The 27,327-nt window shown below is 38.5% G+C and overlaps 1 protein-coding gene across 3 annotated transcripts in view; it reads left to right on the forward strand.

The window, feature by feature from the left end:
- Nucleotides 1-27,327, forward strand: part of GSK3B (glycogen synthase kinase 3 beta) — a 200,675-nt gene that overhangs the window by 88,725 nt on the left and 84,623 nt on the right. For all 3 annotated transcript variants that reach the window (XM_075556365.1, XM_075556363.1, XM_075556364.1), the window contains exons 4-5: nt 16,986-17,096; nt 26,969-27,099. In XM_075556365.1, the coding sequence (XP_075412480.1) occupies nt 16,986-17,096; nt 26,969-27,099 (242 nt within the window). The remainder of the gene's footprint in view (nt 1-16,985; nt 17,097-26,968; nt 27,100-27,327) is intronic.

The following is a 27,327-nucleotide window of genomic DNA, read 5'->3' on the forward strand; positions in this document are numbered from 1 at the left end:
TTCTCTTTGTACTTATGCAGGGTTATAGTCTCTATCCTTTTGACATTAGGGATTATTTAATATGTATCTTCACCTGAGGTCCCTCTGCTAACCTCTAGATCCCCAAATCTAAGTCCTGACTAGAAACCTCCAGCTAGAAAACTGGCCTCTCAGATGTCACTTGTTGGAATGAAAGTGCTCTTCCCTTCACCCTTACCATAGTGAATGGCTCCATCTCCCATGTTTCCTATTCACAAATCTCTTTTGGAGCAGATTCCTCTTTGATGTCAGGTGCTTTTAATCATTATAAATATCACTCTAATATAGATACGGACAAAGGAGTAAACAAACATAGAAACATTTATTCAGCATGTAGCATATAAATTTTCAAAAAATAAGCCTGCTTGTTATTCCTAGACTATTGAATTAACGACATAATCTACTCTGTTTCTACTGATGCTACTAAATTCATTTTAGGCTCGCATTTTTATTTTCTAAATTCTTCGTGATTTCTCTTCTAGCACCTATTTTAGGAGCCTTGATGGTGTAGTGGTTATGCAATGGGCTGTAGTTCAAAACCACCAGCTGTCCCTTGGGAGAAAGATAAGACTTTTACTTTCTTAAAGAGTTGCAGTTTCAGAAACTCACAGGGCAGTTCTACCCTGTAGGGTCACTATGAGTCAGAATTGACACTATGATAGTGAGTGAGGACATACTTCTCTTTCCTCAATCCCCATTCCTAAACTGAACAGAATTTTAAAACAAGGATAAGTCACAGATTACTAATCTATTGAAAAAGCAGTGCCAAGAAATCAGCATCTGGGCTTAACAAAAGTGTCGTGGATGAATTAACATCGTCGGTATTTGGGGATGTGAGTTGTGACTATCCCTACTATAAAATAGCAATCTTACGTCATTATGCCACTTACTTTCCTAAAAGGTAAATTCCAGATCTGCATGTATCTTCAACATCACCTTGCTCATCTCTCCTCCTCCCATGCTATCTGTGTTCCATAAAAGAAACAAAAAAAACCTCAGTTCCATCTAGTGATTCCTATTCATAGTGACTCCACAGGACAGAGTAGATCTGCCCCCCCCCCTGGGTTTTCAAGAATAGATCTTTGGGGAGTAAAAGGCCAGTGATTTTGAACTGCTGACTGTGCAGTTAATAGCCCAGCACGTGGCTTATTACACCACGAGAGCACCTTGTTTATGTTCCTGCTTTACTTAAAAACATGTGTCTCTGTGAATGCAGATTCCCCTTTGAATGCCTCTTTTCTACCCTTCTCCTTTCATCTTATTGGTGAATTCTTGTTCATTAGTTCATATTTGCTCAAAAGAAACCCCATCGGAGACCTATTTCTCTCCTCCCAGCCCTCTTTCTTGCCCAAAAGCTTACCTCTAATATCTTATATATTAGACTTTTATTATATTTTAATTAACTTCTGACATACTGGGTTATAAAATGTTTGATAGTATGACTATCACCAGGTCAATTGTGATTTTCAGCAGTCAGCCAGGTGCCTGATTTACTGTTGGGAACTGGATATAGATGATTTACTGAAACATAGCTAAATCCCAAGAAAACTGAATGAGAGTGGCAATGGAGTTCAGCCCATATATTAGCATATATATTTATGGGGTATATTAGGAAGTATCATAGGCATAATAATAATAATTTTCCATATATTATATTTGTGTGGTGTTGTAAAGGGAATTGTTTTCTTAATTTCATTTGGGGATGTGCAATAAAATGGATTTTTGTATTGTGATTCTATATTTTGCAACCTTGTGGAACTCATTTACCAGTAGTTTTTTTTTAAGCGATTGTTTAAAATTTTCTTCATATAAAACTATGTGATCAGTAAATAGACATAGCTTGACTTCTTCCTTTCTAAAAGGCTGGGTACCCTTTTTCCTCTTGCTACTGTCATGTCACTGAACTTTCAGTATAATGTTGTACAGAAGGAGAGAAGTAACAGCGGATATTCTTATTTGTTTCTGATTTTAGGGGAAATTTAATCTCTCACCACTAAGTATAAAGAGCCCTGTCGCAGTGTTTATGCCCTGGGCTACTCAGCACAGCTCAAAACTGCTGGCCACTCCCTTAAGGGTTTGCCTGGGTATGTCCTTGATGGAGATAGTCCTGAGTCACGCCCTCACTGCCTCGATCCAGAGGCCTTGGATCAATCCTGTAAGTGCTTCTATCAGGCATCACGTGCATTTCCCAATCCTGGTCCATTACCATTTCTATAGCCCTGCCTGTGACCATGCTCCATTGAACTATGCCAGTCATGCTTCTGTGACAGCTTCCTAGGTCCTATTTAAACCTGGGCGCCCATTATGACCTTGTGCTAATGGTCGTCCTCATTTGAAGTGTCTTTGCCTTGGTCTCATGTTTTCCTGTTTATGACTTAACAAATGTTCTCCTCTATTTTTTGTGAGATTTGGGTTTGGAGAGTAAATCTTTTGGGGAGTAAAGGCCAATGATTTTGAACTGCTGACTTTGGATTTCTCTTGAAAGCAAAGATGAGTGTGATTTCACTTTTAACCCTAGTGCTGGATTTCAGTAGCTTGTTAGCATATGGTCAGAGCTTGTGTCGAAGCGCCCTGTGTTTCAGTGGCTATGGAGCCCTGCTGGTGCAGTGGTTTAAGTGCAAAGCTGCTAAACAAAGATCAAGGGTTCAAACTCCCTGTTCTCCATGTGAGAATAATACGGCAGCCTGCTTCCATGATGATCGCAGCCTGGGAACACGAGGGTACCCTTCCTCTGTGACTTATAGGGTCACTACGAATTGCAATCAGTTCAACAGCAGTCGGTTTTATGCTTTAGTGGTTTGGTTTTTCAGTTAGTGCCAGTGATGCTTCTGCTTTGTGGTGATGGATATTTGGGAAATCTTTTCAGTTTGCCCATCCTGTTCAGATGTCTTCTGAGTGGGTGCAACCTAGGGCTCACCCTTCCTGACCTACCATTGTTAGCTACCTCTTTCTCTTGTTTACTCTATTAACCTTCTGATTGATTTGCCTTTTTCCTTGGGTCCTGACCCTACCAGCTCTTCTTCATTGCTTTCCATCAAGATCCTTATTGTTTTGACAGTACCCTCAGGCCTGGAGTTGCCTACTCTCACTATTCACAACCCAGATTTAGTAGATTTTGTTGAACAAATGCTTGTTGAGTGTATGCCCGGAGGACAAGTTTCCCCTTTGCGGGGGTGGGGGTGAGGGAGTTGTTTCAGCTTTTTGCTTTACCCTTCCAGAAATTCTGACATTTTCTGTGCTGCATTCTTGTGCTCCTTGGTAGGGAAGTGTGTGCAATAGAGGCTTCCACCTACAGGAGTACATATCTCAGTGTAGTGGGATAGACTATCTAAAACGCGGTGATTCTCTAACCAGATGCTGCTTTTCTTGCGTCTTTTGATGGTAAATCCCATCAATTTAAAAATAATGCAGGCGGGGAGGGAGGGGAAGGAAAAAAGGAAAATGAGCTGAATCCAGGAACCCAAGTGGAAGGCGAATTTTGAGAATGATGAGGGCAACGAATGCATAAGGGTGCTTTACTCAATTGGTGTATGTATGGATTGTGGTAAGAGTTGTATGAGCCCCAATAAAATTATTTATTAAAAAATTAATGACATAAGAATAAATTGGGCTGGTAACCCTAAGGTCAGCATTTCAACCTCACCAAATTCTCCAAAGGAGAACAATGAGGCTTTTTGCTCCCATGAAGTATTTATAATATTAGAAACACAGGGGCAGTTCTTCGCTCTCCTGTAGCATCTTCCGAGTAGATATCAACTCAGTGGCAGTGGTGAGTACTAATAAATTATAAAACATATGAAGGGGCTTAAAATTCATGAGAAACTTTCAGTATGTTTTAATTCCTTTTCCACTAACATTTTGAATTCCCCTCAGACATCAAAATGTTTGAAAAAATTAAATAAAATATGTATGAATCATTTTATCAAACTCTTAGAGATTAAATCATGAATATAAATCCAAACTTTTCTTTAACATATGGTTTATAAAGCACTTTTTGTGTATGTTTTACTCATGTAGTCATTGGGAAGACTGTGAACAATAGTGCAGTGCATGTCCCTGACAAGTGCATAATTGCCCCAATCGTACGTTTCTGTTAATATGGAGTCTTAGTTGCTTATAGTTAATTTGAAAAAGCATTAATACAAACCAATTCAAGGTGCTTACAGAGTGTCCTTTTCCTGTACTTAGATCCTTCCCAGGGTCAAACATTACAGTCAGTTATGTCTACGCACTTCTTTATAGCATTCCCCCAGACTTGCCTTGTTTTTAATAATAGTGACAGTTTTGAGAAGTACTGGACTAGTATTTTATAGCTTATACTTCACTATTAGAAATTGTGTTTTTCTCCTGGGAAGACTGGAGTTGTACCTTGTGAGGAAGAAGACCATAGAGGTTAAGTGCCATTTCCATCCTTTCCTATCAAGGAAGCTTATTAGCCACATGATTCATGACGGTTGATATTCACCCTCTCACCTGGTGGAGATAGTGTTTGTCAAGGTTGTATTCTGTAAATTTAGCCCTCGCTCACTATATTCTTTGCAAAGAAGCCCCTGCACAGGAGAAGGAAATTGTGCTCCTTTTCTAGAGTGTGGAATATCATTGGGAGATTTCTCTTTTCTCACTCATTTATTAATGTATTCAGTCATTTCTTTGTATCAGTGTGAACTCTTGGATATTTAGTGAATAGTTTGGTTATAATTCAGTGTACCAGTACCTTTATTTTATTGCTTAAGTGATTCCAGCTGTGGCCTTTGAGCGCACCTTCAGTTCTGGCGCCAGCGCTTCTTTGACATGCCCCCCACAAATGCAGGTGCTTCTTCGGGTTCTTTTGATCTGTCCCCGAGTACTTCTTTTTACAAGGTGCAGCCTGTAGGTTATTTTTAAATTTCTTGTTCTCCACACACAAAAAATGTATTGTAGTCATCTTTCATGCATGCCTACACAAGTTTTTATAAAAAATGAACTCTTTAAAATGGCCCTCCTGGGGTTTGGGTTTATACGTTTTCACTTGATGATGATTGGTGGCAACCCGCTGTCTTTCCAAATGGTTGCACCAGCTTGGACTTTCTTAAAGAAACTTGTGACAGTACGTGTTGGACATGGACTATGTTCCAGTTTTTGGTTTTCTCCAAACTGAATGTTCTTTTTCAATTTGATAGGTGAACAGTGGTAACTCACTGTTATTTTTTAAATTGAAAAAATTGTGACAGGTTGAACAACTTTCTACATATTTGTTGGTCAGTTATTTGTTCTTGTGTTCATGATTTTTAAATTTTTCTATTTAAATGGTTTCCATTTCTTTTAAATAAAACCAAACTAGCTCTTTGTCATTTGCAGCATTTTTTCCTTACCAGGTTGTTGTTTTTTAAAGTTGATTTGTGTGGATTTTTTTTTAAAGTAGAAATAGTTATCATTTCACGTGGTTAACATAGCTGTTGTTCTCCAATGACTTTTAGATGCCCTTCTCCAGAATTTGCAAAATGTCTATGATTTCTCTTGGAACATTTATAATTCTTGTTTTTAAACATTGGCATTTACTTTGTTTTAGGTGTGAGATGAGATGAAGGCTATCTTTTTTATCTTTTTCATTTTTTGGTGAAATACCTATTGCATTGTACTTTTAAAATGGATTGTTGTTAAGTTACTAGAGATTTTGCTTTGGTTACTTAATGTATTGTACATATTAAGCCCCTAATTAATACATTATTTCCATAAATAATCTTCTGTAGATGGTTTCTTCATTTAGTTGTTAAAGCTTTTTTGTTGCTAGTGATTTGGTGTCATATTTAAGATTGATTGATAAAAAGTTGGGTCCTAAAAGACTACTATATTTTCTTATAGGAGACTTGAGGTTGTAAGTGTTTGACCCATTTGAGGTAATTTCATATATAGTGTGAGGTATAAATCCTACTTCATTCTTTTGTATGTGGAAATCCAGTTGTCACTGTCATTGCATCATTTATTAAAGAGGCTATGTCTAGGGACTTGGTGTTCTTGTAAAAAATTAATGTAGATGTGTGTGTGTTTATTTCTTAATTCTCAATTCTCTTTCACTGGTGTTTGCATCTGTTATTACACCAGTGCCAAACTGTTCAGGTTATGGTAGCTCGAATACCATGTTTGCACATTGGGAGGGAAGTATAAGTTCTTAATCCTGCAATGCCGTACAATTCTGAGTAATTTTTTTCCATTTTTACAAAGAAGGCTGCTGTAATTTCTATTAGAACTATGTTGCATCTATATATTCTTTTGATAGAATTCCCATCTTAACAGTATTGTCTGTCAACCAGTAGAAAATGAACCAGAGCCCACCTACTCTGATGATCTGGCTGAAGTGGGGAGAACTATATTTGCATGTCAGAAAGCCGTTGTGGCTAGTGGCTAGAATCTAAAGCAGCCTATCCTGGAGGAGAGAGTTGAAGGGAGAGAGGCTGTGTTGAAGTGAGAGTGATTAGAGGGGAGGGGTGGGCATCTTGCAAACAACCACTTAGGTTTAAAACATGTGATAACCTTGTCATTGACAAATATACCCAACTAAAAAGACTCCAGGGCAGAAAATGCTATTGTAAGAAATGTGCTAATTATTCTAAATTAAACTATGAATTAATTATGTAATTAGTATATACCCGGGAGCCCTATAAAAATACCACAGAAGTGTTTGAGGGATAACTGCAGCATCATTAGTAATGTACCCATATGCCTGGAAAAATAATATTTAGGACTAGCGAAAATAAAATGTGAAAAGATAACAATGGGAAATGGGCTGGGAAAGGTGACTGATAGTTTTTAATAACACAGCTAACACAGTATGCTTCATGTACAGAAATAAGGCAGGCAGATCATGGAAGAGAATCAAGTTTAGATTAGTACTTTTCAGTCTATAAATGTGAGTCACACAGGAAGTTTTATGGTAGCCATACTTTAAACGTAAAAAGAAAAGGTTGAAGTTATTTTAATTCAAATATTTAGCCCAATATGTACATTTTAAAAACTATTTTATTATCCCGATTATTTAAGAACCCTACCAGGAATGGGATTTGAACCTTTACCTATGATGTATCCTTAGAAAACCTTTTACCAAAGGATAACCAGAAAAACAAAATAGAATTTTTTTTGTTTTCAAAAAAAGCACACAACTATCAAGCCTGATAACCACTAATAATCTTTGGTTTCTATGTATTTGCTTATGTTATCTAAGTGAGATCATCAAGTATTTGCCCTTCTGTCACTGGCTTATTTGGCCCGGCACAAGGATTTTCCTTCCTTCCTTCCTTCCTTCCTTCCTTCCTTCCTTCCTTCCTTCCTTCCTTCCTTCCTTCCTTCCTTCCTTCCTTCCAATATTATTGGGGGCTCTTATAACAATCCATATATCCATTGTGTCAAGCACATATGAATGTATGTTGCCATCATCCTTTTCAAAACATTTTCTTTTTACTTGAGCTCTTGATAACAGCTCTTCATTTTTTCCCCTCCCTCACCCACTCTCCCTTCCTCATGAACCTTTGATAATTTATAAATTATTATTATTTTGTCATGTACGATGTCTCCCTTCACCCACTTTTCTGTTGTCCATCCCCCAGGGAGGGTGTTATATGTAGATCCTTGTAATCTGTTCTCCCTTTCCACCCCACCCTCTCTCCATCCTCCTGGTAGCCTCACTGTCAGCACTGGCCCTGAAGGAATCAACTGTCCTGGATTCCTTGTGTTTCCAGTTCCTATCTGTACCAGTGTACATGCTCTGATATTAGCCGGATTTGTAAGGTAGAATTGGGGTCATGATAGTGGGGGGAGGGGGTATTAAAGAACTAGAGGAAAGTTGTATGTTTCCTTGGTGCTATACTGCTGCGCCTGGCTGGCCCGTCCCTTCCTTGTGACCCTTCTGTGAGAGGATGTCCAATTGTCTACAGATTGACTGTGGATCTCCACTATGCACACCCCCCTCATTCACACTGATACGATTTTTTGTTCTGGGTCTTTGATGCCCGATACCTGATCCCAATGATACCTCATGATCACACAGGCTTCTTCCATGTGGGCTTTGTTACTTCTCAGCTGGATGGCCACTTATTTATCTCAAAGCCTTTAAGACCCCAGATGCTATATCTTTTGAGAGTCAGACGCCATCAGCTTTCTTCATCACATTTGCTTATGCATCCATTTTGTCTTAAGCAGTTGGGAAGGTGAGCATCACAGAGTGCCAGGTTATTAGAACAAAGTGTTTTTGAGTGGAGGGAGTACTTGAGGTGAGGCCCAATGTTTGTCTACTGCCTTAATATTTAACATACAATATATGTACATAGATCTATGTCCCTATCGTTATATATAAATATAGTTACATGAGGACGTGCTTGTATTTAGACCTCTGTGAATGTCCTTTGCATCCTAGTTCTTTCTTCTATTTCCTTTTACTTTCCTCTTGTCCCGCTATCATGCTTGACCTTCATTTGGCTTTTATTAATTCCTCTTGACTACATTGCACTTCATCAAGCCCCAGCAGGCATCCTATGCCCTCCTCACCATCGATTTTAGGTCACTTGTTGTTCCCTAGTCCCTGGGTTTGTTGGCACTCCCCTTCCTTTCCCCCACATCCCCTCCCATGTCCCCCTGAAACCATGGGTCCTGTTGTTTTCTCCTCCAGATTGTTTATCCTGCCTATCTTATCTAGATAGACATTAAAATAAACACAAGAAAACAAAACAAAAAACAACCAAAGAAAGAAAAGCCTTTAAATAGTTTTAGGTCTGTCTGTTAACCTTTATGAGTGTTTACCAGTCGAGTCTGATGAGGTGCCACACCCTGTTCCTGAAGTTTGTTTTTGGGATTCCCCGGGAACTTCATTGCTTTGCTCCCCTTGCTGCTCTGTTGCACTCCATTCGTGTTTTGCCCTGGTGTGTTGGGGACAAATCAGACACAATTCCCACACTGTATCTCCAGTGTTGTCCACCCATATAGCCCTATTGGTCAGTGAGGGGATAGCCCTATTGGTCAGTGAGGGGATGCCGTGTTTTTTTGTGGGGCTGGCGCTATGGTCCTCTCTGTGCATTGGCAGGAATATCATCCTCGGGGCTTGGTGGGCCAGGATGTGTTCCACACTCTTTTTCTCTCCTGCCCTCTTAGTTTGCTTCCGTGTGTTGACGAGCCCCTCTCCCTGAGCTGTAGCTTTAGTGCTGTCCTTTGTAGTTCATTCTTCTGGGGAGGGGGTCCACATAGCTGGGATTGGAGCCTGTCCCACAGACTCCCCGCTTCATGCTGATGTGTTGCATTCGAGTCTTGGCGCACCAGGTTGAGATCTGGTCCCTCTCTCCCTTTCTTGTGGAGATATTAGCAATACCCTCCCCGTGGGTGGGTTAGCCACCTGAGGATTTCAAGGTTCATCCTTGTGGCTTGCATCAGTGCTTCATCTTTCTTTCTGGCTGAGTAGTATTCCATTGTGTTTCTGTATTCCATTTTGTTTAGCCATTCATCTGTTGGTGAACATTTAGAATATTTCCACCTTTTGGCTGCCTTGAAGAGTGCTTCAGTGAACATTGTGTACAGATTTCTAATTGCCTTTACCACTTTTGGAAATATACTTAGGATTGGAATTGCTGGGTCATGTGATAGCCCTGGTGGTGCTGTTGGACTGTTATCCTTAAGGTTGATAGTTCAAACCCACCAGGTGCTCCTCAGAGAAAGATGAAGCTACCTGCTCCTATAAAGATTTATAGCCTTGCAAACCCTGGTTAGGGTTGCTATGAATTGAAAAGGACTTGCTGATAGTGGGTGTGAGGATATGATAGTTTTATATTCACCGTTTGGAGGACCTGCTAGACTTTTTGACGGTTGCTGTGCCATCATTTTACAGTCCTCTGTGACCTAGCCAACACCTGTTGTTACCTGGTTTGACTGTCAGCATTCTAATAGGTATGAGATACAGTATTTCAACATGGATTTGATTTCTATGTTCTCTGATGATGAGGAATGACATTTCATAATCTCGTTAGCCACTTGAATATTCTCTTGCGTGAACTTTCCAAGGAGGGTTTTTTTGCGCATATATATACATATGATTATTGTCAAATGGTAGAAGATCGTGAGATATTTTTAGTGTATTAGACTTTTAGTCAGATATATGGTTCCCAAAATTTCTCTCCCAGTCTGTAAGCTGACTTTTCACTTTTTTTGATACAGCCCTTTGATGAATAAAATGACTGAATTTCATGACATTCCATGTATCTATATTGTCTTTTTGCTGTTTGTGCTTTTGTTGTCATGTCTGATAATCCATCTTTAAAAAACCCTGCCACTATGTTTTCTCTTCACGCGTCTAAATTTAACAAGAGAACATGATGATGGTAACATACCCCTCACATCCACCGTAGGAATGGTGGTAATATTGGTTAGTTGTTTGATTTTTAGTTTTGGACCCCAAGTTGAATTTTTTAAAAAGAAAGAAATTATTTGATTTGGATACAGACATAGAGTTGTTAATGCAAATTTGGTTCACAGTAACTTTAAATATAAAGGTATGAGACATCTCCAGTGCCTCCGAACACAAATGTAAGCAGCATGTTAACTTTCAAAAGTCAAAGGGAAATTTGACGTTTTCATTGGTCGGATGCAAAATGTTACACCTGACCTACAAAATTGTCAAACTCCTTGATGGTTTTAAAGAAAATTGCAAGTTTTTATGATTAATGAAATGGTTACATAAAATTTATTTATTTGAGCTTAACGATAAGGCTTGTGCTCATTTTCAAGGTTTCAAAGTGCTGGTCTGAATATAATCTGAGCCCCCATAGTTCTCATAGTAAATTAGGGCATTCAACTTGTAGCTGACATGGTTTTGTTAAATTTCCTTTGATGTGTTTTTCTTTGTTAATATTATGAATTAAACATGCTTCCTAAAAATGAATACCATCATTTCAAATGAGTCCTAAGCTCAACTAAGTAGAGTGGGATTATCTTTATTGATCTCAACATAATATGTTGAATGTCACATGATGGTGCATTAAGGTTTTCATTAACTGCATCTTTAATGCTGATTCCTTTTGAGTTCTGCTCATGTAAACCTACCTTTTCCTGATGAATTGCTGTCAAATCTTATTTGTCATTCTACGTAATAAATTGATATTTTGGTTTTAATCATAAGACTGAATTTCTGTTAAATTTCATATTGTAGGTTTGGCCAATTGTTCTAGCTTATTTGAGTACTTTAAATTGTTATTGTGTATCATTTTACATAGTTTTTTCTAAGTTAATGTCAATCTTAGGTAACTAGTATTGAAGACTAAGATTGCAAACTGCCAAATCCACCTCCTGATGTGTGTGTGGGGGATGGGTTTTTTTGGCGGGATATGTGTGTGTGCTTTTTTTAGTTGGGGGTATAGGGGCTAGCACAATTTGCTAAGATCTATTTCTCCACCTATCTCTCTCTTAAATTAAAAGCTGCTAATTAAGTCTTATACTATCCAATTTACCAACCACTATTTCTTACTGAGTTGAACACTTAATATAGTTGCATTTATTATTTAGCTCTTGAAGGCATATGCTTTTGTAAACTCTTAATGAAATCACTTAGGAAGTTATTGATTGGGACTAGGGACCAGAGCTCGCAAGTCTGTAACTAAAAACATTCTTTAATCTTGGCATTCATCTTTTCATCTTTTTATTCTTCTTTGGTTTGATTGCTTAGTAAATTAACTAAATTGTAATCCTTTGCTATGCTCATCTCCAAAATTATTTACAGATATGCCATGATTACATTTGCCATGATTTATTAAAGTCATGAACTCTTATAATTAAGTTTGCTTAATTACTTTTCTAATACACAAGACTCCCCATTTTCTGAGTGCTTCTTATCCTGCGATTTTCTTTCATGCATTTCAGCACTTTATTTATTGTATCTCACCTTACCTTAAAACTGATGTTTACCTGGATCATGCTCTCAGAATCTTCTTCTCAGTGTTCATAGCTTTACTCTTGACTGAAGTCCTTGGGTAGTGCAGAGGGTTAATATGCTCTACTCCTAGACAACAGGATGTTTCCTTAGAATCACCCAGACACGCCTGGGAAGGCAGAGCTTGGGTTCTGCTTTCAAGGCTCACAGCCAGGGCAGTCCTGCGGAGCAGTTATGCTCTCCGTGCATGGCACTGCCCATCGTTTTACGTCCTGCCTTCTCGCTGGCTCGACAAGAAATAGAATCATCAGACATGCACTCTTTTTAATGTACATTTTCCTCGTTCCCTAGCAATTAGTCACTTACTTTTAGATCTACAGAAGAATGTGTGCTATTGTTATTTTCTATGGATGATGTGCACAGAAGCACACACCATTAGCCCCATTACAGATGAAGAACCTGAGACTTATCAGGGGTTAGGTAACTTACTCATGCCCATAAAACTGTGTAGTAATAACTGGAGTTGGGACTTCTATGTAGTTTTGTGTGACCCATAATTACAGATTCTTTATGTTCATGTGTCCATTTCTGATGTTCTAGAACAGTATTTCCTCAGTTATCCCCCTTCTTCCCCGTTAATAACTATATTCTATCCTTCTCCACTTAGCCTACAAACAAATTTGTGATTTTTTTAAGCCATTAAAAATTACAAACAAAAAACCACATCAAGACACTTAGGCTTTGCCTGCGGGCAAGGCGCTGATGCCCAGCTCTCTCTCCTCTCACCACCAGAGATGTTGAGAAAACTCCATTGTCTCCCTTGTGCTCCTCACTTGCCATCTGCTCACTTTTGAACCCAGGCCAGCTTGGTTTCTTTTGGCACCATGATCTGAAACTGCTCATTGCAGTCATCAAAGGACCGTGATACAAGCAATACTGGGTTATAGATGGTATCTGTTCCTGTATGTGCCTTTTAAGCCTTTAGGTAGGATTTGTGTGAGTTGGAACAGGTGCATGTAATTCTTATGTAGCCTTACTTTAGTGCATGGAAAGGCTTCATGCCTTTTCAGTGATTTGCAAGTAGGGGTGGGTTCAATAGTTTCAAAGTGATGACAAATTTACATAACCGTAAAGAGCATGTAGTTGTTACTAAGTCTGATTTTCACAACCTGGAGACTGCCTGTATGCCAGTCCTCATCCCTGTATACCAGTCCTCATCTTTCCTGGCGTTCCACGTTCCCCATTCCACATTGCACCCCATGTAAATTGTCAGCTTTGCATCAATTGGCTTGTCTTTCTGTACTTTCTCATGCCTCTCAGTACACGTAGTCTTTGCTAAGTCCCTTACCCCCACCTGCTTCTTAACCCTCTCACATGTTCCTGGGTTTCACATTCCTCCCTTCCCTCACTCTTACTCTGCACTCTTCTTTAGATGAACAAGGCTCTTACTTCTTCCGCTGCTGCTTAAATCTTTAGTTATACTGCACTATTATTTCTTGAGTTTGGGCTTCACCTCTGTTTCCAGCCACCTGTAGTAGAAAGCTACCTACATGGTTCTGAGATTCACAAAATAAACCCTTTTGCATTTTTTTTCTTTATACCAAACCTAAACCCGAGCCCACAGGCATCAAGTCTGTCCTGACTCAAAGCAGCCCTGTAGAACATAGTAGAACTGCCACTCCATGGAAGTTTCTTATGCTTAACCCAATGCACCACAAGCCTCTTCCAAGCACAGCCAAAAACCAACTTCAATGTCGTTGAGTTGATTACAATTCAGTAACTCATAGGATGGAGTAGAATTGCCCCTGTGGGTTTCTGTTACTGTACATCTTAACTGTTACTGTACATCTGTTACTGTACATCTTAACTGTTACTGTACATCAAAAGCCTTCAAATTTCTCCCTTGGTGATTTCCAAATGCTGACTTTGAGATTAGCCCAACTCATAGCTCACTATGCCACCAGGGCACCATGTCTACGTATTGAGATGGTAAAATAAACCCCCAAATCTCTATTTTTTACTCGTGTTCAACCGACCAGTACAGTTAGTGGCTTATCCGTCCAACCTTAACCTCTTCCCCTTAAATCTCTGGTCCTGGCCATGGATTCTATAATCTCTGGTCCTGGCCATGGATTCTATAATCTCTGGTCCTGGCCATGGATTCTATAATCTCTGGTCCTGGCCATGGATTCTATAATCTCTGGTCCTGGCCATGGATTCTATAATCTCTGGTCCTGGCCATGGATTCTATAATCTCTGGTCCTGGCCATGGATTCTATAATCTCTGGTCCTGGCCATGGATTCTATAGATTTCTAGTTGCTTATTCTGCTTTCATTTTCATTTCTTTCCCTTACACGTTTTCCAGTGTGTTTGAGTTAAAATAGATATAGCAACTTATCATTCTAATTTTTACATCAATAGTCATTGCCTCTGACATTAATTTTTTCAGCAAATAAGACTACGTATGGTGATCTGTCAGGGAAGCATTCGACTGCTAACTATAAAGCCAGTGTTTCAAACCCACCAGCAGAAAGATGAAACTTTCTCCCCCATAAAGATGGACAAAACCTCGGAAACCCTATATAGGGTCTCTGTGAGCCAGAATTGACTTGATAGACAAACCAGACTCTCTTCCACCCCACCCCTAAAAATCCACAAATAAAAATAAACCCTTTTCTTCTCATTGAACTTAGTCTATGTGAACAAATAGAAATTGCAAAGTGAATTCGGTGCTATGGTATAAGGAGTCCTGGTTGTCCTAAGTATGGGGGAATGGTCAGGAAGGTGGCTGGGGAGCACGAGGGTGGAGGAAGAATTACTATTTTGAGTTGAGTGAAAGCTGTATCCAGAAGGTCCCATCTGACTAAAGAAAGGAAGGAGTTGAGGGTAGTGCACCATCTGCATGCTTGGAGGGTGGAGTGTTCCAGGCTGAAGGACTGAATGGTCATTTCAGACATGAGATGAGATCTGTCCTGATGTGTTGAGGAAACAGCAAGGAAGGATGGCTAGAAATGAGTTGAGCCTGTGGGTGAGGAGCTTGTCTTTTGTTGTTGCTAATTGTATTGGGGCAAGAGTGGAGACAGGGAGACCATTTAAGAGGATTTTACAATAATAATTCAGGTCAGAAGGATAGTGGCACAGATCAGGGTGCTAGTCATGAAGATTTTAAGAAGTGATTGGGTAAGTGTTAAAGGTAGGACCATTAGTGTTTTCTGTCATAACAAATGTGGCAAATGCAGGTATATGAGGGCACTGGAAGCACAGAGAAGAAGCAAGAGTCAGACATTGTGGCTTCTTCCATGGTTTACAGCCTTAGCTGCTGGAAAAATGGAGCTGCATGAACTGACCTAACAGGGAGACTTAAGTAGGTGCATATTTTGAGAGCAGATTGGGAAGTTCAGGAGGTTAATTTTGAACATGTTAAGTTTAAGATATTAGTTGAATTTGGATGTATAATTCAGAAATCCAGGCCATATGTATAAATTTGAGAGGCATCAGTGTATATTTAGCATGTAGCCATTTAGATAAATAACCCGAGAGGTCTTGGGACAGCTCTGTTAACTGTCCGTGGTTAAGAGAGCAAGGCTAATTAATGTATCAAGAGTTGAAACCGAATAAGAAGGGAAGAAGGGATGTGACAGATTGAGCACAACTGAAAAGGCTCAGAGTCACACTGTCTCAAGAAACTTAGTGAGCCCTGCTGCACTCTGTGACCCCACACTGTGAATATGTTTTTTTCTGTCCATAATGTGCCTCATAGATGTTACTGCTTTTATACCCACACACAGACTTCCTCTGCAGTGATAACTATCATTTAGAAAATGTTTGATAAATGCTGAAAAATTAAATTCTTCATTTCACTTTGGTAGGTAAAGTGATTTCAAAATTAGGAAGACAAACATTCTTTATCCATGGATTTCCCCTTTCAGTAGCCAACTCTAAACCCTGAACACATTGATTTTCCCAACTTATTTTCTTGCTTCAATTTACATGTCTGACTCTGTATACATGAACAGGGTAAATGTCACACTCTCTTCTTCTTTTCCACCTGGAATTTAGTTGGAATTTCCTTCATTTGGTGCCCTGGTGGTACTGTGGGTTAAGTGTTAGGCTGATAGCAGCAAGTTTGGTGGTTCAAATTTCCCAGCTACTGAACTGAGGGAGAAAAATGAGGCTGTCTGCTCCCATGAAGATATCCAGCCTTGGAAACCCACCCTACATGTGGTCACTGCCTCCGTGACCTTGCATTGGTGTGTGAATCCTGCTGTTCAAACAGTGCATGGAATGGCTTGTGAAGATGCTAGCTCGTACTGTCTTTTTAGACAGCCGTTCTCTTTCAATTAATTATAGAATACAAGTGATTGTTCACCTAATTATGCACTGTCTGGTAGGCATAGTATCTTTTTGTAGAGGTGAAAGCAATTTAGAAGACGAATTAGATAACCCAGAGAGAGGAAGTGAATTGGTGCCCATCAGTTAGCAGCAGAGCTTGACATCCAAACCAGACTCACCGCCATCGAGTCAATTCCAGCTCATAATGACCTTGTAGGACAGAGTAGAACTGCCCCTGTGGGTTTCCGAAATTGTAAGTATTTATTGGAATAGAAAGCCTCCTCTTTGTCCCCCGAGGGGCTGGTGATTTCAAATCGCTCCTTTGTGGTTCGCAGCCTAACCTGAAACCACTGCACCACCAGAGCTCCTGTTAGGAACTTGGCCCAGCGATCCAAACAGGTAAAGTCGTCACTCAGTGTCGCCTCTACTACTGTGCCGTTTTTCTTGACAGGATACAAAACACTGCCTCTCTGATTTTCTAATATGAAATTTATGACATGATAACAAGAATAATAGTTTACATATATTTGACCAGTTATGGGAATGTCTATATTTTTCTGTGGAAAATACTAGTAAGAAGGCATGTGGTACTGGTTTTTACTATTTAGACTATACTCTGAATGAGTTTGGCATAATTAAAATTGAACACCTGTGTCTTGTCTTAAAAAACCTGAGTAAGTAAATGTATAGAGAGTTTAAAGTGAATATATAAAAGACTAACTTCTAATCTTTAACATATATTTTTAATTCTTTCAGAAAGATGAGGTCTATCTTAACCTGGTGCTGGACTATGTTCCGGAAACAGTGTACAGAGTTGCCAGACACTATAGTCGAGCCAAACAGACGCTCCCTGTGATCTATGTCAAGGTATGGAGTCATTTCCTTTTTTGAAAGATAATTTGTTTTGAGCTGGGGAGAATGTTGGGTACCTTTAAACTGTATTATCAACATTTAATACAAGGTGGGATAGGGAAAGTAGGGCTGCAAAATGAATGTTGCTAGGACTTCATTAAATTCTTATAGAATTTTAAAATATGAAGTCTTCACCTTAAATTTCCTTGACTTTTCATTGTTATAGTAAATTGCAGTGTATTTTCCACAGGATTTTAATTCAGCTAAGTATATAGCACATTTAAATTTAAATCCTCACAGCCCCATTACTGTATCACAAACTGAAATAGGAATAATCCTTATTAAATATAGTTACAGGAATGCTCAAATTCAATGTTTAAAGGCCATTTATAAATATGATTATTGTATGTGTCTGCAGTTTACTTCTGACTCAAAGGGCAGTACTTGGCACCTCCTCTGAACTGGTTGTAGATTATTCACATGAGGGCCACACCGAAAGCCTAAAGGTGTAACGGATGTGTGGGTGTGGGGAGGTGCCCTAGACCTGTCCCATCTCTAACTGCAGGAATAGCAGTGGGAACTTTTAGGAAGGGTGCCTTTCTGACACAGATCCTGAAGGCTAAAAGGGTGTGTGTGTGTGCTGTTAGGTAAGCGGGTCCCAGGATATGGAACCCTGAGAAGAAAGGGAACTGGACCGATAGATTATAGCAGGTCCTGGTCGCTATATAACAAAGAGATAGTCATCTGCTCTGGGTCAGGACCCACTAGACCTGGGACTATTTGTATGGTCTTTCTTTCTTTTCTTTTTTTTTTTGGTGTTTATACAAGATAGGCAGGATAGGCCATCCTACGAGTACAAAGACCCGACCAAGTGGGGGGGTGGAGTGGAAAAGTGAGCGGCCAATAATGACAGGGACAGGGGAATAGTAAAATGGTAAAATTTCTAAAATCGATGGCGAGGAGGGTGTAGCCTTTTCTGGTCTTGTTTGATCATTCAAATTGTATCTGAGAGGAATTACTGAGAGGTGACCGATGGGTAAACATGGTAATGGGGCAGCAGGAAAGAAAACATAAAAAGAGGAAAGAAGAAGAAAGGGAAAAAACATAGGTATATTTATATGTGTGTGTGTGTTTGTAAATATATAAATATAGGTGTCTTTGTTTATATATGTATATATATGTAAATACAGCAAAGAAGCAGATGGACTTTGGGTCCCTACTCAAATCTTACCTCAGTACAAGAATGGTTTGTTCTAATAGTGTGTCATTGTATGATACTCACCTTCCCAACATGATCATTGAAGACAAAATGGGTACAAAAACAAATGTGAAGAAAGCTGATGGTGCCTAGTATTAAGTGATATAGAGTCTGGGGTCTTAAAGGCTTGGAGTTAAACAAGCGGCCATCTAGCTGAGAACCAACAAAGCCCACATGGAAGAAGCTCACCAAATTGTATGATCATGAGGTATTGATGACGGCAAGAGGTATGAGAAGTTCATAAACAAGCAACCAGATCGGTGTGAAGGAGCACGGATGTAGTGGAGACCCAAACCCACCTGTAAGATAATTGGACAGTCCGTCTCAGAAGGGTTACATGGAAGAGATGATAAATTCAGGGTGCTATATAATACTGATGAAACACATAACTTCCCTCTAGTTCCTTAATATTTCCTCCCCTTACTATGTGGTTTTTGTTTTACCTCAGTAATCATGTTAGATTTGCATATGTTCATTTGTATAATTAGAATCATTTGGTACATGAAAGCCAAGATAGATAACTTGAGAAACAGTAACAGGAGTAATGGTTCCCTGAGGGTACAGGAATAGAAGGGGAAAGGGGAAGTGATCACTGTTTAAGCCCACTTGAGGAGAGTGAACAACAGAATTATATGTGAAGGGATATATTGTATGGTGTACGATTGGGCAAGAAAGAAAGATTCCTGGGGGGGTAGAGTGGGGGACCGGAAGGGATAAAGGGGAGCTGATATCAAGTAGTTCAAGAAAAAGAAAAATGTTTTGAAACTGACTGTGGTAATAATTGAACACTACTGCTTGATGTGATTCCACTATGGAATGTTATGAGATCAGTATGAGCTCCCAATAAAATGATTTTTAAAAAGTTTTCTTTTTAAAGATGCTGGCTAATTTTTTACATATAATACTGATACCATTTTGTTTATGTCCTGGAACTCCTGATAGAGTGCCTAGTAGAAATTTATTAATGTAATTTTGATAAAAATTGTATAAATGATGGAGATCCCCTCATAGAGGGGTTAAGAGAGGAGATGGGTTAATTAGGGTGCGAGGTAGTACCGATGAAGAACACAGCTTTCCCCCAGATCCTGGATGCTTCCTCCCCCCAACTACCATGATCCGAATTCTACCTTGCAGGGCTGGATAGGGCAGAGGCTGTACACTGGTGCATATGAGGGCTGGAGGCACAGGGAATCCAGGGTGGATGATACCTTCAGGACCAAGGGTGTCAGGGGTGGAGGTGAGTGGGTATGGGGGAACTGATTACAAGGATTCACATGTGACTTCTTCCCTGGGAGAGGGACAGCAGAGAAGGGGGGGAAGGGAGACTCCGGATAGGGCAAGATATGACAAAATAACGATGTATAAATTACCTACCAAGGGCACATGAGGGAGGGGGGAGAGGGGAGGGAGGGGGCAAAAAAAGAGGACCTGATGCAAAGGGCTTAAGTGGAGAGCAAATGCTTTGAGAATGATTGGGGCAGGGAATGTATGGATGTGCTTTATACAATTGATGTATGTATATGTATGGATTGTGATAAGAGTTGTATGAGTCCCTAATAAAATGTAAAAAAAGAAAAGAAGAGGAAAAAAATGATTAGGGCAAAGAATGTACAGATGTGCTTTATACAGTTGATGTATGTCTATGTATAAACTGTGTTAAGATTTGTATGAGCCCCTAATAAATTGTTTTAAAAAATTGTATAAATGATTAGAGGTATTTATATTTTATTTATTATGACATTGTGAAAATTAGGGATAAAATTTTAAGTTCAACTATCTGAATACATATTTATGGTACTCATTAGCTTTTTAAGTTTTTGTATTTTACCTTTTATATAAAGAATTCATGGAAATAAAATGGTATTGACACTAAATATTTTCAGATCAGAATCTTGAAGAAGTTTTACTTCATAGTTACAGTTTTTGAATTTCACAATAATAAAATGAGCATCAAACCAAGGACTTAAACAATGGGAAAAATTAATATATTTGATAGCTAGTCTGTTTGGAAAACGAGTCTAGAATTTCTATGGAATTCATATCTAAATTAAAATCTAATTTCAGTCTAGTGTGCATAAAAGTTGGTTTAGGCGGTGGTTAAGTTGGTGGTAGTAAGAATGAAAGGATACTGTTTTTATGTAAAATTTACTGAAGTCCTCGTTTTAATAGAACAAGTCCTATCCTGGATAACTGGGACAATAGTGTATGTCTTTGAACTTTTAGAACAGCAGTTCTCAACCTGGGGTGGTGACCCTTTTGGCTGTTGAACGACCCTTTCACAGGGGTTGCCTAAGACCATTGGAAAACACATATTTCCGATGGCCTTAGGAATGGAGACGGCTTTTTACGCATACTGTCACAAAATGTAGCAATGTAGTCTACTGTTATATTAAGACTGTTACCTATGCTGCACCAGACTTCAAGACAAAATTTCATTGATTTGTAATTAGAAATAAATATTTCACAATATATAATTATATATTGTTTTGTGATTAATCACTATGCTTTAATTATATTCAATTTAACAATGAAAATACATCCTGCATATCAGATATTTACATTACGATTCATGACAGTAGCAAAATTACAGTTATGAAGTGGCAACGAAAATAATTTTATGGTTGGGCTCTCACCACAACTTCGCAGCATTAGGAAGGTTGAGAACCACTGGTTTAGAGTAATATTTGAGCTTCTTAGTTTGATGGTGGTGGATGTATCTACTCTGTGTCATTGCCAATGCAATGATCCCTAGATTTGGACCCTAAAAATTTAGCTTTGAGACCCATCTTTGCTACTTAGTTATATAATTTGTCTAGTCACCAGTACATTGTCAACATGGAACCTAAGTAGAGAAATTATAGTTGTTTATTTTTTACCTGAAGTATAGCAGTTTGTGTGTGAGATTTTATATATTTATTTATTTATAAATATATATTTATATATAAATACATATATATATAATAAATGCAAACACTCAGTGGATTGTAATGTAGAACTCGTAGACGGCCTTATTAACCTAGGAACCCTGGTGCCATGGTGGCTATTAACTTCAAGGTAAGCCATTTGAAACCACTAGCTGATCCATGGAAGAAAGATGAAGCTCTCTGTTCCTTTAAAGCATTATAGTCTCAGAACCCCGAGGCAATCCTACTCAGTCCTGTAAGCTCTCTGTGAGTTGGAATTAAGTCAGTGACAGTGAGTGTAGTATTTTGGTTATTAACACTAGATTAAAGAGTGGCATGTTACAGACATTAAGTAAGAGAAGAGATGCAGAGGTTAGTCTCTAACCCACCCACCCCCTTCCATCTCTAACTCTTAATTCAGCAAATGAATAATAAATTATTACAGAATAATCTAAGTCAAGTTTGTTCCTTCTCTAATAAGGAGAAAAACTACACAGCAAAACAGATAATATATTGGTAATCAAAGTAGTTGAGCAGCTAGAAATGTCACTTTATTTTTTTATTGTGGCAAATATAGAGGTAATGTGTACACTGTCCCTTTAAATACGCTTCACATGTCTAGTTCAGTGACATTAAGGATGGCATATTCATTTGAATTGGCTACAATTACCTTAGAAAAGAGAGGCTTATTGTACCTTCTTTCTTGAATCTATCCTTAGCATTTTTTCCCCTCTAGCAGATTCCATTGATTCCTGGCTGCACAACACCTCCTTTTCTACCACTTCTTAGTAGAAAATGCTGTTTTTGTTTTGCTATATCTAACTGCAGGAGCCCTGGTGGCACATGGATTAAGCATTTGGCTGATAATCAAAACATCTGCTGTTTGAAAACACCCCTCTAGGGGAGAAAAGACCTGACATTCTGCTCTCCTAAAGATTTCAACCTAAGAAACCTTAGGGGACAGTTCTACTTTGTGTCCTGTAAGGTTGGAATTGATTCCTCTTTATGAAGTAACAGTATCTTGTCTGCAGAAATGTTGCTTATTTCAAGACCTTCCTTGAGTTCCCCTAAACATTTGCTTTTATTATTGAAAGTTTCAAACACATATAAAAGTAGGATGATGAACTTTCGCTCCAGCTTACCAATTGGTAGCCAATCTGGATATTATTTTCAGCTACAACCAAAACAGCATAATCACAGTACCCTTCATTCCCTTTTGGGAAAATGAATGATTCTTTTAAATAGCCATTGTCCCCAGAGAATTGATTACTGGTGATCTATTCTTATTGTTAGGCTCTAAAGAGATAAAAAAATTCTTGGCATGGATGGGTTGAGTTATGGGTCACTTAGGATTCCCTGGATGGGGCATATACTTAAGCCCTCAAGTCCTAGACAAAATGTTGGTTGCACAAACTCACCTAGAGGTACCTCAGAAAACATGCCTGACGATCCATCTGTCCTCACAAAGCCGCCATGGAGTAGTTTACACTGCAGTGCTGGGTCTCCACGAGTTGTAATTGATGAGCTAACAACCAATAGCTTCAGCTCACTCACATAACCCTATTGTATGTAAAATGCTTAGATTAGCAGATGGAAATAAAAACACGTGTAACTGTCTTCATGGACTTTACCAACCAATAAGAACTTGTTTGGCAAAGGCATTAATTAGCAAAATGGTAACTGCATTCTTATTTGTGATTTGCCTTTCAATTTTTTCAGGGGGGTTTGAGTATGTTCTGTGACCTTATTGCTGCAAATCTGTTTTTGACCCCTCTTGTAAGATGAGTTACATTGTACTTGATGGTCAATGTGTAAACTTTAAAGGTTTTGACCATCTTTACCTGTTTTGAGCATATTTCAGAGGTGAATAGGTTTTTAAATGCAACTGTGAAACAAGTGCCTATCTTAGAAATCTTTTTAGTTGAGAGGGTAATGTTAAAGAACAAGGTCCGAGTACACAGGGAAGCTAGATACATAGTTGTATGCCATAAATAAGAATTAATATGTTGTTCATTTTAAGAGTGTTGTAGTAGAGAGGGATGGCCATTTGATAATAAATTTGTAACTGATCAGATCATTCAACACCATCATTTTAACCTTTATTTCTTCTGTGAAAAAGGAGATTAATGTGCAGCTGAGTAGTTCCAAGAGTTAAGTAAACAAATAAGTGGAAATATACTTTGTTTGACACTTAATCAGTTGAATTTCAAACTGTTAAATATCCTTGAGTTTCTCCGAATTTTTATTCTAGTCTTTTACTTAGTGATCCAGCTATTTCATGATCATTTTTTATACGTTGGTTTAATGGGATAAAAAGAGAACAAAATAATCATTATTTAAAGAAGAGTCTTTACCTAAGTCATTGGGCCAATTTGCTTACTTTTGCTATTCCTGGGTACACTTTCATGCTCATGCTGTATATGAAAAATGGAAATCATATTATTTCCTACCCCATCAGAGTAGTTTAAAGATTAAATGAGAATGGCATATGCAAAGCATTTGGGGACAGTGTCTGGCACATGGTAAATTGTTTTTCTTATTATCTTTCTAGTGTAGGAACGCCTCCTTATACTTTTTACGGAGTAAAAAATAAATGATGGGAATTTAGGCTGTTTCCAATTTCTTGCTATCATGAACTGTGCTGCAAGGAGGGGGTTGGAGAGTGGTGGGGGCAGGGGTCAATATGTCTGTTCATGATCTGTCTCTTATTTCTTTGGGGTATATGCCCGCCCAGTAATGGTATTACTAAGTCATGGCTTTTCTATTGCCATCTGTTTCAGGAATCTCTCTATTGCTTTTCACAATAGTTGTACATATTTGCAAGCCCACCAGCAGTGTATGAGTTCCATTCTCTCCACACCCTCTCTAGCATTTATTGTTCTCTGTTTTTTCAAATTGGTTTACGGTTATGGGTGTAAGATGGTATCTCATGGTTGTTTTGATTTGCAGTTCCTGGGTGGACCTGATCTGGTTGTCAGCATGTTCTGTGTTACTTGTTTTATTTTGTCTTTCTCATATTGGGGTTTACTCTGATGTATTTTGTCATTGGTGGATTTTTTGGTATGTTTTTTGGTACATGAAACCCAGGAATGATGAACCTAGAGAGACAGGGAGGATAAAGGTTCCTGGGGGAGGGATGTATAAACAGGAGCTAATATCAAGGAGTTCAAGAAGGAACAGAAGGTTTTGAAACTGGTTGTGGTAGCAATTGTACAATACTACTTGATATGATTGAACTGTGGAATGATATGATATCTGTACTGCCTCCCAATAAAATGGTTTTGAAAAAACAATAAAATGAGTTATAAAATAGCATATTTCACCCTTTATCTTGACTGTTCAAAAGATAAAGAGCTCTTTCAAGAGAAAAGATAGAGTAAAATGGCATCTTAAAATTAACTCCATTTAAACATTAAGCTTTTCCCTCCCCACCCCCCTATTTTTATTTCATTTCCCTGTTTAAGGCCCTTATTTGGGCCTTGCTGGCTTCAACATTACTATACTGACAATAAAATCTCTTCTTTAATAAATGAATGTCTATCCCTGAAGTTTATTATGGGAAATCATTTTCTTATTGGTAATGAACTAAGTTTTAGGACTTGGCGATTAAGTCTGTGAACAATAATTCAGTGATAGAATTATGACGCTCAAAAAATTAGGCCTAAGTGCTTAATTCTAACTTTCCTGGAAAAATACTGATATTTTCTGTCTGTCTCTGTCTCTCTCTCTCTCTCTCTCTCTCTCTCTCTCTCTCTCTCTCTCTCTCTCTCTCTCTCTCTCTCTGTCTCTCTCTCACACGCACACAAACATCACACACAAATCATTTTATTGGGGGCTCTTAGAGCACTTATCACAATCCATATATGCATCCATGTATCAGTCAAGCACATTTGTATATGTGTTGTCATCATCATTCTCAGAACGTTTTTTTTCTTCTTGAGCCCTTCATATCAGCTAATTCCCCCCTTCCCTCCCTCTCTAACGAACCCTTGATAATTTATATATGTAATTATTTTCATGTCTTACACTGACCACTGTCTCCCTTCACCCATGTTGCTCATCCCCCTGGCAGGAGGGTTATAGATAGATCATTGTGATCGGTTCTCCCTTTCTTCCCTTTCCTTCCCCCTACCCTCCTGTTTTCTGTACTCATTATTGGTCCTGAGGAGTTTACTTGTCCTGGATTCCTTGTGTTGTGAGCTCTTCTCTGTACCAGTGTACGTGTTCTGTGAGATAGAATTGGGATCGTGATAGTAGGGGAAGGAAGCATTAAAGAACTAGAGGAAAGTTATATGTTTCATTAGTGCTATAGTGCACCCTGACTTGCTCTTCTCTTCCTTGTGACCCTTCTGTAAGGGGATGTCCAATTGACTACAGATGGACTTTGGGTCTCCACTCTGCGCTCCCCTCATTCACATCAGTATGACTTTATGTTCTGGGTCTTTAATGCTTTATACCTGATTGCATCAACACCTCGTGATCACACAGGAAGAAGCTGGTACGCTTCTTCCACGTGGGCTTTGTTGCTTCTCAGCTAGATGGCCACTTGTTGATCTTCAAGCCTTTAAGGGATCAGGCAGCTATATATTTTGATAGTTTGGCATCATCAGCTTTCTTCACATTTGCTTATGCAAAAGGCTGATTTTATCGAAGATCTTATCTATACATTTATATTACTCATTTTATAGAAGGCATCATTTTCTGGCTTTAGTTAAATTTAACATTAGGGTATATGGAATTCCAACTGTCTGTGGTTTTCTTCATGTCTCTTAAAAGGAAATGTTTCAGGTTAACTTTAAGTCTCAGATATAGTCTTTATATTACTGCTTCATCCAATCTTCAACTATTACTTTTGTCAGTTTTTATCAAGACACTGGTATCTTTAATTTGCATAATTTCAAAAGTCATTTCCATGCTATATAACTTTAGGGCCCAGTAATGGTGAATAGCTGGAAAAGGTTAAAATGAGCTACATTAACTTTGGAAACAGAATATAGCAGTCCCTTTGTCCATGAAGTTTTTCTCTTCCCCAGTGAGTGTATCTTTTTGTATAACAAAATTGAAAACTATCTTCTAAGAGGTACCAATGATCATCAGTTAGGCGTCCTCTTAATGACATGGTAAAATCTATTTTCAAATGGCTTTAGCAGGGTTACTAATGTCTTGATTGATCATTTATTACCGATTTTTTCAGTCCACTCATGACTTTTCCCAGGGTGCTGTATCAGTTACCAGAAACATAAATATCCTAAAAATAAAACTGGAAGTTTTGTTAGACTAAACAGCCTAATAAGTGAAGGCTGCTTCCTCCCACCCCCACCCCGGAAGTGGGAAATTCCATCATCTTTGTCTTTTAATTCCTTTTCCTCACAAACTTTTTGAAGCCTTCTTGCATAAGAGATAAAATAATGAACTTAAAAATCAGAAGACCATCTCATAGGCTTGAGATGAGGTGTGTAAGATAAAAAGTTATGAAGTTGTAAAAGCTTGTTGTTGCTTTTAAGTTTATTAAAGGGTAGTGTACGTAAACACATGGTTAATCACGTTTTAACCAGTAAATTCACATAGAATTGACATGGAACATTTTAAGGAAAGGTGACCAAAAGGACATATTCCCCAGAATTTCATGTGCTTGGTTTTGAAAACATGTCACTTTCTTTTCTGCTTAAAGATTCTGATTCATTTGAGATAAGAAATATTAAATTAATTTTTACTATCTATTCCAGTTATATATGTATCAACTGTTCCGAAGTTTAGCCTATATCCATTCCTTTGGAATCTGCCATCGGGATATTAAACCACAGAACCTCTTGTTGGATCCTGATACAGCTGTCTTAAAACTCTGTGACTTTGGAAGGTAAGCTAGCTGTAATTTTTTTTTAATTACTTGCTCTCCCTTTTCCCATGATCCACATTCCATCTATACTCCTTTAAATATAGTCACTAAGCACTGGTCCTCACCAAGGGAGCATGAGCTCCTTCGGCCTCCTTGATAAAAATGCCTTTCACTTAGCAGTTTTACTTCTAGATATGCATGTGTATAAAACCGTGTTTGTACAGAGATTTTTATTACAACGGTTTTTGA

This window comes from Tenrec ecaudatus, chromosome 8 (assembly GCF_050624435.1).
Source record: "Tenrec ecaudatus isolate mTenEca1 chromosome 8, mTenEca1.hap1, whole genome shotgun sequence".
NCBI classification, from domain to species: Eukaryota; Metazoa; Chordata; class Mammalia; order Afrosoricida; family Tenrecidae; genus Tenrec; species Tenrec ecaudatus.